Source organism: Piliocolobus tephrosceles, chromosome 11 (assembly GCF_002776525.5).
Source record: "Piliocolobus tephrosceles isolate RC106 chromosome 11, ASM277652v3, whole genome shotgun sequence".
NCBI classification, from domain to species: Eukaryota; Metazoa; Chordata; class Mammalia; order Primates; family Cercopithecidae; genus Piliocolobus; species Piliocolobus tephrosceles.
In genome coordinates this window covers 117,909,373-117,923,378 of record NC_045444.1, presented here as the reverse complement: position 1 = coordinate 117,923,378, position 14,006 = coordinate 117,909,373, and the positions used below count along the sequence as shown (strand labels likewise).

At 47.0% G+C, this 14,006-nt stretch overlaps 1 protein-coding gene and 3 non-coding genes across 4 annotated transcripts; all 4 read left to right on the top strand.

Annotated features, from left to right (window-relative positions):
* Window positions 1-3,527: 3,527 nt before the first annotated feature.
* Window positions 3,528-13,532, top strand: NCL (nucleolin). Its single transcript, XM_023193907.2, has 14 exons — window positions 3,528-3,791; window positions 4,646-4,762; window positions 5,924-6,404; window positions 7,053-7,250; window positions 7,355-7,441; window positions 7,628-7,769; window positions 8,824-8,948; window positions 9,568-9,691; window positions 10,465-10,622; window positions 11,151-11,274; window positions 11,509-11,642; window positions 12,143-12,269; window positions 12,655-12,878; window positions 13,025-13,532. The coding sequence occupies exons 1-14, from the start codon at window positions 3,774-3,776 to the stop codon at window positions 13,099-13,101; spliced, it is 2,136 nt and encodes a 711-aa protein (XP_023049675.2). The 5' UTR covers window positions 3,528-3,773; the 3' UTR covers window positions 13,102-13,532.
* On the top strand, window positions 7,479-7,548 carry LOC111527570. The gene has a single exon (XR_002726706.1). It is a non-coding gene; the product is annotated as a small nucleolar RNA SNORD82 (small nucleolar RNA).
* On the top strand, window positions 11,753-11,832 carry LOC111527571. Its single transcript, XR_002726707.1, has one exon. It is a non-coding gene; the product is annotated as a small nucleolar RNA SNORD20 (small nucleolar RNA).
* On the top strand, window positions 12,342-12,478 carry LOC111527569. Its single transcript, XR_002726705.1, has one exon. It is a non-coding gene; the product is annotated as a small nucleolar RNA SNORA75 (small nucleolar RNA).
* Window positions 13,533-14,006: the final 474 nt, after the last annotated feature.

The window sequence follows — 14,006 nt, the reverse complement described above, 5'->3', positions numbered from 1 at the left end:
CCCCCTTTGACACCTGGGGGAAAGTGCTGGGGAAGTTCTGGGCAGTATCGAAAGGCCTCAGCGAACCCAAAAGACAGAAGGAGGCTGGGCTGGTAAAAGGAACTTCACAGCAGACACCCCAGGCCTCCACACTCAGGCAGACCTGAAGCTCTGGAAGCTGAGGCTGTGAACTCCCTCCCGGCCAGCTGGGGTGCCCAGCCCTGCCCTGCTCGGCCTCCATGGCAGGGACTCACCCTGCAGGCTTTGTGAGCTGGATGCTGGCTGGGTCTGGCCAGCCCCACCTGCAACTCGGGGGGAGGAGCAGGGGAGACACAGGATGTCCCCACCTCCTGACCTTCTGAAGCTTCCCTGGCATCAGCCCGGGCCCTTATCATAGCCTTCAGTGGAAGAGCCTGGAGTGGGGGGCAGACACTTCCTGCTCAGTCCCCTCAACTTCTCAGCACTTCTATCCCTCGTGTCACCACGTCCCTGCGCTAAGCTCCCTCTTTTTAAAATACCCAATGTGATTCTTCTTGGCTGGCTGGAGCCTAATTGAGACACTTAGTTCCTAGAAGCCCAGTCCTGGGAAGTGGAGGTAATCCTTGGAAGCCTGCAGACCCCCTCCAGTGGGCTGTCAGACTCTAGCACAAGTATGAGGCCCACTATGGCCAACTGGGTCTCAGGGGCCAGAAGTGCCCATGGGTGCCCCAAGTAGGTGCCTCACTACACAGGTATCGTGGGGAGCAGCCAGGCCACAGCAGCAGGCAGAGTTGGGCTGGGTCCATGCAGGCCTGAAGAAGCAGCCAGTAGCCACTCAAGGCAGTGGTACCCCTGGAGCATCTGGACTGGTGTGTGAGACTAGTCACACTCCCCACAAGAATTAGAGCCATGCTCAAACCTCTCCCCACCATCTAGTTACTCCTCTGCTAAAACATGGAGCACTATCTCCCAGCCTTGGAGCTCAGGGGCAACAGATAACCTGAGCCGGCTGGAGGAAGTGGTATCGCTCTTGGCTGGAACCGCCATGGAAAACCCCAACCAAAGACAGCACTTGGGAGAACATCTATGAAAATGTAAAAGGCCATACCCTTGACCCAGCTGTTCTACAGATATGATTTGTGTAAAATAAAGCAAGTGAGAATATTTGCTATAGCAGTTTGTAATGGCCAAACATAGCAAACAACCCTAAATGTCCAGCAATGGTGACTAGATAAATTGTGATCCTTCCACACAAGGAACGCCATGTAGCTATTAAAAAGAATGAGGCAGCTCTACATGTGCTGATGTAGGATGAGTTACAAGATACATATAGTTAACACAAAAGAAGGAGAGTTCAGAACAGTGTATATGATAGCATTGTATTAAATATAACAAATATACTTGTCTGTTTGCACATACAACTGAATCTGGAAGGACATACAAGAGACTGGCACTGCCTTGAGACTGGGAGGCCTAGGGGACAGGGAGGGGAGGGAGACTTTTTACTGTGCTTCTGTTTGAATCTTTTGAATTTTGCACTATGTGTGTACTTTACAATTCAATAAATAACTCATGTTTTCAAAACAAAACAAAAAAGCATTTAGAAACAAACAGGCCAGACATGGCTCACATCTATAATCCCAGTGCTTTGAGAGGCTGAGGCGGGAGGATTGATAAAACTGGGGATGTCAAGGCTGCAGTGAGCCATGATCCTGCCACTGCCCTCAAGCCTGAGTGACAGAGTAAGATTCTGTCTCAAAAAAAAAAAAAAAAAAAAACTGGGATGACAGAGCAGTGTCTTCACTTACATCCTACACCTCCACTGCTAGCTGTGTGACCCTGGCCAAGTTAATTTACCTCTATGCCCCAGTTTCTATAAAACAGTGATAACTTTTTGGAACGGTTATTTTGAAGAGTAAGTGAATGGATATATGAAGAGCTGCAAGAGCGCCTGGCACCGAATCAGCATTACGAAGTGTTAGATATTGCTATTTTGCTGCCCCAGACTAACTCCAAAGCAACGCCACTTGAGCCATGCCGGCTCTCCCTGCTCCTGCTTCTACCTAAATACTTCACTCATTTAACAAATAATTTTCATTTCTTTCTTTCTTTCTTTCTTTTTTTGAGATGGGGTTTTGCTCTTGTTGCCCAGGCTGGAGTGCAATGGCGCCATCTCGGTTCACTGCAACCTCCGCCTCGTGGGCTCAAGCGATCCTCCCACCTCAGCCTCCCGAGTAGCTGGAGTAGCTGGGACTCCAGGCGAGTGCCACCACGCCCGCTAATTATTACTTTTTTGTAAAGACAGAGTCGCATTATATTACCCAGGCCGGTCTCAAGTTCCTGGACTCAAGCGATCCTCCTGCATCAGCCTCCCAAAGTACTGGGAGTACAGGCATGAGCCATCGCGCCTGGCCTTAACAAATACTTTTCTTTCTTTCTTTCTGAGACGGAGTCTCGCTCTGTCGCCCAGGCTGGAGTGCAGTGGCGCGATCTCGGCTCACTGCAATCTCCGACTCCCCGGTTCATGCGCCTCGGCCTCCAAAGTGCTGGATTGCGGGCCTGAGCCACCGCGCCCCGCCTGAGGTGATTTTTAACAAGTACAGCCGTAGCTGCAGGTATCCTGGTTCTGTAGGAACAATGAGGTATGGATGGATCCTCAATGAGGACTGGATGGATCCCAGGCAGGCCCTGGACGGAGGGAAATGCTCTGGTTTGCTAAGCCCGGCAGCGAGGGAGACCCACCCACAAAGCTAACCGTGGAAGTCACTGGCGGCCTCCTTCGCCCTGCCGCCGGGGAACCCTGCCGGTGGCTCTCGACCTTCTCCCGAGCCATCTGGTGACACTGACTTAGCAGCCACCACCTTAATTGGCGCATTCGACCCAAATAACAACCAGGAAACCTGTGGGCGGTCAAAGGCCAGGCTTTGCGGTCGACCCGCCCAGGCCCCTCTCCTTGCCCTGTGAGGCCAGAAAGTTACTTCTCCGAGGCCGTTCCCCATGACAAGAAATATCTCCCGCCTGAGGTTCTGTGGGGTAGGGGAGGTTCGTGCATTTCTCACAGAAAACCTCGCACAGACCCGCGACTGCCTTTATTAACGGCTCTCAGAGGTTGCCTGCAGCCGGGGGTGTCTCCAGTCCCATGCTCGCGGGCAAGCAGGGCTGAGCAGTGCCTCCGAAAGTGCCAACGGGAACTCCGCGGTCCCTGAACTTCCGGGGCTGGCGGGCTTCTTTCTCCAGGGCCACCGGGAGCCCCGGCGTGAGTGCGTGCCGGGGCCGCACACGGGGTCTTTGAGGAAATCCAAGGCTGCCCGAGCCTAGGGAGCCAGCCACATTGGAGAACCCGAGACCGCCCGATTCCACCACCCCCGCGCTCCCCTCACAGCCGGCGCCAAAAACGCCAGTCCCACGGCGCAAGCTGGGACCCGCGCGCCCACGGCCCAATCAGCGCCGGCCTTGCACAAAGCGAGCCCCGCCCCCACGGCTCGGCTGCCAGCCCCTCCCCCTCCCGTGGCCGCCTCGGCCCGCCCACTCCCCGCCCCGCGCCGTTCTCGGTTAGAGGCTCGCGATTGGCTCAGGGGGACTGCCGCGAGCTCTGGTTGGTCGGCGCGGAGTCACGAGGGCGCCGTCGTCGCCTTTCCACAGGCGATTACTGAGCAGGCTCAGTCTTTCGCCTCAGTCTCGAGCTCTCGCTGGCCTTCGGCTGTACGTGCTCCGGGATCTTCAGCACCCGCGGCCGCCATCGCCGTCGCTTGGCTTCCTCTGGACTCCTCTGCGCCACTTCTCCGCTCCACACTCCGCCGCCATAAGCCGCCATCATGGTGAAGCTCGCGAAGGTAAATGGCCTTGAGCGCGAGCGCAAACGTCTAGGCCTGCTCTCCGAGGGGCGAGCGCGGCGGCGCGGGGAGAAGGGCCTGCGCGCAGTCCCGGGCGCGTTCTAGGGCGCCATGCTGCGGGAAGTCTCGCGCGATTAGTGGGGAGGTCTCGCGGTGTCTGCCTACTTGGTGGCGAGGTGAAGAGCTTCTGCAGGTGCTGGGGGCGGCGAACGCGGCGGGAAAGACAGAGTCACTGAGCGCGGGGAGGGGGCGCTGGGCCCCGGGGTGGGGAGATGAGACCAAACTCCTGCGACGCATACGAGCCGGGACCCGACTCCTGACGCACGTGCCCGGGAGCGCGGCCTGCCACGTGGGCCGCGCCGTGTGGGTCCTGGAATTTCCAGAGGCACAGGTACCTTGCGCGGGGAAATGGCGGTATCGGCCCTAGTCGGAGTCCCGGCGTGGCAAGCCGACACGTGGTGGGCCCCGGAAGGTGGCTCTGCCGCGTGCCTTTTGCGCCGTGTTTCGGGCACGTGGTGGCCTACCAGGTACCCCCACGTGGCCGCGCCGCCTCTTTAAGGGGCGGGGTTGTCTTGCTGGGAAAGGCATAATGTTCATGAGAAAACCAAGGTAGTTACTTTTTACCTTAGGGCGGGTTTTCTGTTTGTGAAGCCCGGGAGGAAAAATGTGGGCGGTTGAGAGTAGTCTATCTTGCATTGCCATCAGGACTAGTTTTGATGTTGTGCTGTTTGGCACTATGAGAAATGGATCTGAGGAAGGAGATGATGGCGGTTTACTATGAACAGTAATGGCAAAATATGAATGGCCTGAAATGTCGAGGTGGAGGTGTAATGACCTACTTGTGTCCATTTTAGGCAGGTAAAAATCAAGGTGACGCCAAGAAAATGGCTCCTCCTCCAAAGGAGGTAGAAGAAGATAGTGAAGATGAAGAAATGTCAGAAGATGAAGAAGATGATAGTAGTGGAGAAGAGGTAATTTTATCCAGCTTAATGCAGAATTATGTTAAAACTACAAAATGGAGAGTTAAGACATGAAATTGGATGTCTGTGGCTAAAATAAGATTTTATTCATCCAGGTATGTCCTATTGTAGTGATTGTTTCACAAGCTCTTCATTGACATGTCAGGATGTCATTTGGCTAAGTATTTGAATGTGAGTTTGAGACAAGAGGTCTGGGGATCTCCTTTCCATGTGCCTCTGCAGGGCAAGGAGTGTGGTTTGTTGTGTTAACTCATTACATTTTTCCAGTTTCAACATGTTAGCCTCACCCCGACATGTAGAGCTGGGCATTGTATTCATATCTGAGGATAACCTTCCCAGATTCCTTTCCTAGCCTCCAATTAAGATTAATTGGTCTCCATTCCATTATATATAAACTTCGTAATACTACTCACTGCGTTATAGTTATCTTTGGTGTAGACTGAGGGCTGCCGCCTCTTTGTGTTAACATTGACCCTCTTTACTCTTTAGCAGTCCTGGCCTTTATTTGCTCGCTGTAAAGACATCTGAGCACTGAATTATGCTCAGGTTTCTCGTTGAGAATTGAATAAAAGTTTTATTCTTCCACACATTGCCTGATAAAACAATGAGATTTTCATGTAGCTAAACGATGGCTTTTATCAAACTAACATGCTCACTCTTTGATGTGTGATAGTTTTGTAAGGGATGATTGTGTTTGGCCTATTTGATCTTCATTTTATCTCAGGTCCTAAGAATGGAGCTTCACCGGGCTCGGTACTGCCACCCACTGTAGGAACCCCAAATGATTTAATAAGTTAATGCTTGGAGCCTCCTATGTGTAAGGTTCTGAATAATTTACACATAGCAATTCATTATCCTTATACATGTAATATGATACTATTACCATTTTCAGATGAGAAAGTTGGGGTTTGAGAAAGTATGAGGTGCAAGAATTCAGAGGTCTGGTTCAGAGGTGTTTTAAGTGTTCAAAAGGGTTAAGGGCTCTGACCTAAGACAACATAAGAGAAGCCTGGAGTTTAACATGCTAACATGTGTCTAGTGCATGTGGTCTTGAACCAGAAGCCTTGCCAGAATCTAACACTCATTGGGACCATGGTTATCTTTTTGGGTGTGGGGCTGGACTTACTGGTTTGGTTTTCATTTATTCTCAAGGTTGTCATACCTCAGAAGAAAGGCAAGAAGGCTGCTGCAACCTCGGCAAAGAAGGTGGTAGTTTCTCCAACAAAAAAGGTTGCAGTTGCCACACCAGCCAAGAAAGCAGCTGTCACTCCAGGCAAAAAAGCAGCAGCAACACCTGCCAAGAAGACAGTTACACCAGCCAAAGCAGTTGCCACACCTGGCAAGAAGGGAGCCACACCAGGCAAAGCATTGGTAGCAACTCCTGGTAAGAAGGGTGCTGCCATCCCAGCCAAGGGAGCAAAGAATGGTAAGAATGCCAAGAAGGAAGACAGTGATGAAGAGGAGGAGGATGACAGTGAGGAAGATGATGAGGATGACGAGGACGAAGATGAGGATGAAGATGAAATTGAACCAGCAGTGATGAAAGCAGCAGCTGCTGCCCCTGCCTCAGAGGATGAGGAGGATGAGGATGATGAAGATGATGAAGATGAGGATGACGACGACGAGGAAGATGGTAAGGAGTTGTCTTGGTAGTTACTGGGCTTCTGATTGCAAGATATCTTGAGATTCTGGGATCAACATATTCCACAACAACCTGGAGACGAGAGTAGAGTCCTTGTGGGGATTCTCTGAGCTGTTGTGTTTTAGACTTAATTACCCATGAATGATTTTTGTCCCTCCTGAGAAAATTTCAACAGCACATTCTGTGAGTGTTTTTCATAATGTAGGATTTTGTTTCTTAGTGATCTTTTTAATTTTTTTGACATGGGAGTTTTTGCTGTTTCCCAGGCTGGAGTGCAGTGGCGCGCTATCTCGGCTCACTGCAACCTCCATCTCCAGGGTTCAAGCAGTTCTGCCTTAGCCTCCCAAGTAGCTGTGATTACAGGTGACCACCACTGTGCCCTACTAATTTTTGGATTTTTAGTAGAAATGAGGTTTCACCATGTTGGCCAGGCTGGTCTCGAACTCTTGACCTCAGGTGATCCACCCACCTTGGCCTCCCAAAGTGCTAGGATTATAGGCGTGAGCCACTGTGCCCAGCCCCAAGTAATCTATTCTTGCCATGACTATTAACTAAACATGGTGACAGGATTGCATGAGATTTTAAAACCGATGTTGGTTTTGGGAGATTGCTGCAATTTTTAGGTGGCTTATCTTTCAGACTCTGAAGAAGAAGCTATGGAGACTACACCAGCCAAAGGAAAGAAAGCTGCAAAAGTTGTTCCTGTGAAAGCCAAGAACGTGGCTGAGGATGAAGATGAAGAAGAGGATGATGAGGACGAGGATGATGACGACGACGAAGATGATGAGGATGAAGATGATGAGGATGAAGATGAGGAGGAAGAAGAGGAGGAGGAAGGTAATTAATTAAATTCTGACATACATTGACATGAGTTGTTTAAAGGAGGCACTTAAGTGTTGGTGGCTATTGATGGGTGATACATTGTTTGACATCTTGTCCAGAGCCTGTCAAAGAAGCACCTGGAAAACGAAAGAAGGAAATGGCCAAACAGAAAGCAGCTCCTGAAGCCAAGAAACAGAAAGTGGAAGGTAACTTGCAGAATTAGGGGATGTGGGGGAGATAAACAGCACAAATGATGAATGACAAAGGGACTTAATACTGAAACATGATGTTACATTGCAGTGTGCTGATGTGCTGTGTACAGAAATTTTGCTTTGGAAACTAGCTTTTTACCACACTTCACAAGTAGACTGAGTTCAGTTTTTTTTGTATAGGCACAGAACCGACTACGGCTTTCAATCTCTTTGTTGGAAACCTAAACTTTAACAAATCTGCTCCTGAATTAAAAACTGGTATCAGCGATGTTTTTGCTAAAAATGATCTTGCTGTTGTGGATGTCAGAATTGGTATGACTAGGTAAGTGCTTCATGTACATTACATACACATGGGTCTGTTAATGCTTTTCCTTCCCCTATTAGCACAGTTACTTTAGCCTGCCACTCTTAAACATGAATAGTGTAAACATCTTCAAGGATTAGCATTAGTGAACTAAGTTAGAATTAAACTATAGAGTCCCTGGATTGCAGTTTCCACAGTCAGTCGTAACTTGGTATAGCACAGAATAATCTTAGTAAGTTTTTTTGTGTTTTTTGTTTTGTTTTGTTTTTTATTGAGATGGACTCTGGCTTTCGCTCAGGCTGGAGTACAGTGGCGCAATCTTGGCTCACTACAACCTCTGCCTTCCGGGTTCAAGTGATTCTCCTTCCTAAGCCTCCCGAGTAGCTGGGATTACAGGTGCACATCACCACGCCTGGGGAATCTGTATTTTTCGTTGAGACAGGGTTTCATCATGTTGGCCAGGCTGGTTTCGAACTCCTGACCTCAAGTGATCCACCCACCTCGGCCTCTCGAACTGCCGGGATTACAGGCATGAGCCACTGTGCCCAGCCTAAATTGGGGTCTTGAGGCACCAGTGTTGGTGTTAGGCAGGAGATTTGCTTGAACCTGGGTGACTGAGGTTGCAGTGAGCCAAGTTCGCACCACTTTTCTCCAGCCTGGGCAACAGATCGAGACTCTGTCTCAATTTAAAATAATAATTATTTGATGTTTATTTTCTTGGAAGTACCTGAAACTATTTGACCTGACTAGTCATAGTGAATGCTTTTATCCAGACAGGATTCTCCTGTATTAGTGCTTATAGGTGTTCCTTTGCCAGTTGCTACTGTGAATTGTTACAAGCAATTTAGCTAACGACGATGACCTCAAACATGAATGTGCATGTCATATCTCCGTACTGAGACCTTGTTCTGTAGCTACAATTTGCAGAGCCTTCACTTTGTTTTGCTAATATTAGGGGTACTTTTTAAAATGTGATCTTTGTTTGCACCATCACATTTGTCTAGAATACATATTGTGGATTTCAATTTGTGTTTTCATCTGTTGTAATTTTGTCCTTCTCTCCACCTTGAAGGAAATTTGGTTATGTGGATTTTGAATCTGCTGAAGACCTGGAGAAAGCTTTGGAACTCACTGGTTTGAAAGTCTTTGGCAATGAAATTAAACTAGAGAAACCAAAAGGAAAAGACAGTAAGAAGGGTATGTAAGGCTTTAGGAGATGCAATAAACTCAGGAGCTAGACTGCTAGGGAAAATGCTTTGTAACCCATTTCCCTTGGTTTTCTCTTTAAAAAATTTTTTTTCCCCTTGGTTTCCTCTTAATGTGGGAATTAAATGAGCTGGTGTTTACAAGAGTACTTGGCACTGCTTGCTAGTGTTACAGTGTAAATTCTCGAGTTAGGCAAGCAAGAACACTTTTATACAGAACACGAATTATTAGATGCATCTAAATTAACGTAAAGGGGTCTTCACTGAAACTAGATTAGGTCCCTAATTACTGTTTGCATCCTTTATTTCTCTGTATACGTTATAATGTTTTAAATTGGTACGTTCACCTTTTTTGTTTCCAAAAATAACGTGCATCTACTCCAGGTTGAACTCTAGTGTACCCAATGGATAGTTTGACATCAGCTGTGACAACATGGAGGGACCACTTATGTGTTGACACTGCTATATCTCCAAGGCACAGAGCCTTGTACATTATAAGATCTCGAATTATTTGTTGAATAGTGCTATGTATTTTTTTTCTCTCTTTTTGTTGTTGCCCCCCACCTTTGGATTTTCAGGCCACGGAGCTCATTTTTGTTTTTTTAATCTAGAGCGAGATGCGAGAACGCTTTTGGCTAAAAATCTCCCTTACAAAGTTACTCAGGATGAATTGAAAGAAGTGTTTGAAGATGCTGCGGAGATCAGATTAGTCAGCAAGGATGGGAAAAGTAAAGGGTATGTTCTGTCTGTTGAAATGTAAGGGTTTTCTTAACATGAATACACATTCCTGCTTTATAAAAGAAATGTTGGTTTGATTTTCTTAGGTGTGTAATTTTGGGCAGTGTAACCTGTAAATTTGTGCCTCAATTACCCATCTGTACCATGGGGATAACTACTCATAGGGTGATTTTAAAAGACAAGCTAATACATATAAAGGAGCAAGAAATGTGCCTAGCTTACAACAGATACTTTGTGAGTAGTAGCAGTTCTTTCAGTGAGGTGAGGTTACTATGAAAACATTTTGAGTATTTGTAAAACTGTAGTGGGAAGTAAGAGGGAAGCTCAAGTTTTGATTGAAAAGTAGCATAGGCCGGGCGCGGTGGCTCAAGCCTGTAATCTCAGCACTTTGGGAGGCTGAGACGGGCGGATCATGAGGTCAGGAGATGGAGACCATCCTGGCTAACACGGTGAAACCCCGTCTCTACTAAAAAATACAAAAAACTAGTCGGGCGTGGTGGCGGGTGCCTGTAGTCCCAGCTGCTCGGGAGGCTGAGGCAGGAGAATGGTGTGAACCTGGGAGGCGGAGCTTGCAGTGAGCTGAGATCCGGCCACTGCACTCCAGCCTGGGCGACAGAGCGAGACTCCGTCTCAAAAAAGAAAAGAAAAGGAGCATAAAACTAAGGGCATTTATTGTATTCAGGTCTGAAGCAAGTTCTGTGTTGCTGAGGTAAAAAGCATTTGTGTTAATGTGGTTTTAAAAACCATGAGTTCTTCTCCCTCCATTGCAGGATTGCTTATATTGAATTTAAGACAGAAGCTGATGCAGAGAAAACCTTTGAGGAAAAGCAGGGAACAGAGATCGATGGGCGATCTATTTCCCTGTACTATACTGGAGAGAAAGGTCAAAATCAAGACTATAGAGGTGGAAAGAATAGCACTTGGAGTGGTAAGAAATTAGGCTTGTTACCGGGTTCTAGAATTGATCGAGGGAACTCCTTTGTGTCTTTGTACTTCATAAGTTTATACTTTTTAATCAAAGTTACTTAAATGTAGGTGAAGATCAAGGACATTATACCCCAAGTTATACTCTTATTTGGAATAGTAATTTCCGATCTTGAATGAGAGCTCTAAAATCATTTTGCATTGGAATACAGTAGGCAAATCAAGCTTCCTTTGTAGATATGTTTTGTACTTTAAATGACTTCGACTACGTGTGTTTTGAACTCAGATTATTGTTCTAGGAAAAGAGACCAGTAGTCAGCCTATACATAAAGAACCACCACCAGAACATTGCAGCATGTACTAAGTACTTAATATGTTGAGTAACAGAAATGGATTTCACTTACATCATCAGTATTTGTGTGTTAACTCTTCCAAGCACTGAAATTCTTAGGAATAAGATATTACTGCTCTGACCGAAGCTGGGAACCACTGTTTTTTCAGAGTCTTAGGAATGTGGCATCTCTGTTTGCAGGTGAATCAAAAACTCTGGTTTTAAGCAACCTCTCCTACAGTGCAACAGAAGAAACTCTTCAGGAAGTATTTGAGAAAGCAACTTTTATCAAAGTACCCCAGAACCAAAATGGCAAATCTAAAGGGTAAGATAATTAATATCTTTATATCATCAGTTACAGGCTATATATGTCTTACAGGGCTAAAGGAACGTAAGGTCATGTGATCCTGTCAGAAAAGCCAATTTTAGCTACGTAAATGAGTGTAAGATAAAGAGCATCATTTAGGTACCAACTTGAGAGAAGGCTTGGCTGCATCATGTGACAGTGAAGGAGCACGTGTTTGGTAACTTATTCTAAGCATTAACTGTTCATCCTCAGGTATGCATTTATAGAGTTTGCTTCATTCGAAGATGCTAAAGAAGCTTTAAATTCCTGTAATAAAAGGGAAATTGAGGGCAGAGCAATCAGGCTGGAGTTGCAAGGACCCAGGGGATCACCTAATGCCAGAAGCCGTAAGTCACCTGGATAGGATGCTGTGGTTGGGGGTAGCACACTCAGTGCTTTCGGTGTTTATTTTTTGCACAAATTCTGTGTTTCCTGTTGCTACTGAGTGAACAATAACTGGATATGATGACTGATTACCTGAGAAATAATTGATGAAATCTCAAGAAGATTCCTCTAGATAGTCAAGTTCTGATCCAGCTGTGTCAACTCAGAGCAGCAAGTTTGCCCGTGATTTCCTGCCCCATCCAGTGGGCAGCACCTGCTTGGGTGGTTCTTCCACTTTCCATAGAAGATGTGGGGTAGCATATCAACTATGCAGTGGCAATTTAAAAAATGTAAACTCAGAATAGCCTTACTTTAATTAAGGACTAGTTGGGTTAGTTGCTTTTCACTGCTTTTCCACTAAGACAAGCATTCTTGGCCAGTAGTCATACCAGGCATTGTGCAAATTCAGTGTTACTACGAACTGTGACTTCTCATAAAGTCACAATTTTTTTTTCTTCCACAGAGCCATCCAAAACTCTGTTTGTCAAAGGCCTGTCTGAGGATACCACTGAAGAGACATTAAAGGAGTCATTTGACGGCTCTGTTCGGGCAAGGATAGTCACTGACCGGGAAACTGGGTCCTCCAAAGGGTAAGGGAAGAAAGCATGAGTGCTACTTCCACTTGAAGGGGTTTTGTTCTGTGGAGACCTTGAGTCTAAAGTGTCTTCTCATTGAGCTCCTTTCTGTCTATCAGTGGCAGTTTATGGATTCGCACGAGAAGAAGAGAGAATTCACAGCACTAGCATTATTTTACCTTCTGTCTTTACAGAGGTATATTTAGCTGTTTTGTGAGACATTCTGGGGTTCAAGCTGTCACACCAGTTAGTTTTCCATAGAGAGCTACTCTATCACTGATATCTTTTCCCAACTAAACAAGGCTACTTTCTGTGGGATGGCTCCCCAGCGTGTGCAGTTAAACTTGGGACATGTGCCGTAGGTGCTTTTTATAATTGGCAATTTCATTTGGTGTTCTAGGTTTGGTTTTGTAGACTTCAACAGTGAGGAGGATGCCAAAGCTGCCAAGGAGGCCATGGAAGATGGTGAAATTGATGGAAATAAAGTTACCTTGGACTGGGCCAAACCTAAGGGTGAAGGTGGCTTTGGGGGTCGTGGTGGAGGCAGAGGCGGCTTTGGAGGACGAGGTGGTGGCAGAGGAGGCCGAGGAGGATTTGGTGGCAGAGGCCGGGGAGGCTTTGGAGGTAAGGCACACAGGGATAATGACTTCAATGTCTACTGGGCACCACATAGCATAGGCTCTTCAGACTGCCCTGTCACGGTTCCTAATCACTGGGGAGGAGGAACTTTGGACCTATTCTTTTAACAGTGTCTTGCCTTCCCCCTGTAGGGCGAGGCGGCTTCCGAGGAGGCAGAGGAGGAGGAGGTGACCACAAGCCACAAGGAAAGAAGACGAAGTTTGAATAGCTTCTGTCCCTCTGCTTTCCCTTTTCCATTTGAAAGAAAGGACTCTGGGGTTTTTACTGTTACCTGATCAATGACAGAGCCTTCTGAGGACATTCCAAGACAGTATACAGTCCTGTGGTCTCCTTGGAAATCCGTCTAGTTAACATTTCAAGGGCAATACCTTGTTGGTTTTGACTGGATATTCATATAAACTTTTTAAAGAGTTGAGTGATAGAGCTAACCCTTATCTGTAAGTTTTGAATTTATATTGTTTCATCCCATGTACAAAACCATTTTTTCCTACAAATAGTTTGGGTTTTGTTGTTGTTTCTTTTGTTGTTATTTTTTTTTTTTTTGCGTTCGTGGGGTTGTAAAAGAAAAGAAAGCAGAATGTTTTATGGTTTTTGCTTCAGCAGCTTTAGGACAAATTAAAAGTCAACTCTGGTGCCAGACGTGTTACTTCCTAAAGAGTGTTTCCACTGGAATGTTACTGGAGAGCATGGCAAAGCCAGCTCTGCCACTCACTTCACCCATCCCAATGGAAATGGCGTAGTGCGTGCGTTTCCAGTATCCCAGCCCCCAACTTGGTTGAAATGCTGGTGAGGGGACCCGCTCCTGCAGCCCTGATGCTGATGAAGGCTGCTGCAGCTTCTCACAGTTTTAGCAGGTCTGAGGATTAATGTCCTGAAGACGACTCTGGAAAGAGGTGCAGGAACACATTAGTCAGGTCTAGGACAAGGAAGGGCATCTGGGAAGAGCAGTGGCTCACACCTGTAATCGCAACACTTGGGGACGCCGAGGTGGGCAGATCACCTGAGGTCAGGAGTTGAAGACCAGCGTGGCCAATGTGGTAAAACCCCAGTCCCAGCTACTCAGGAAGCTGAAGCAGGAGAGTCATGTGAACCCGGGAAGCAGAGGTTGCAGTG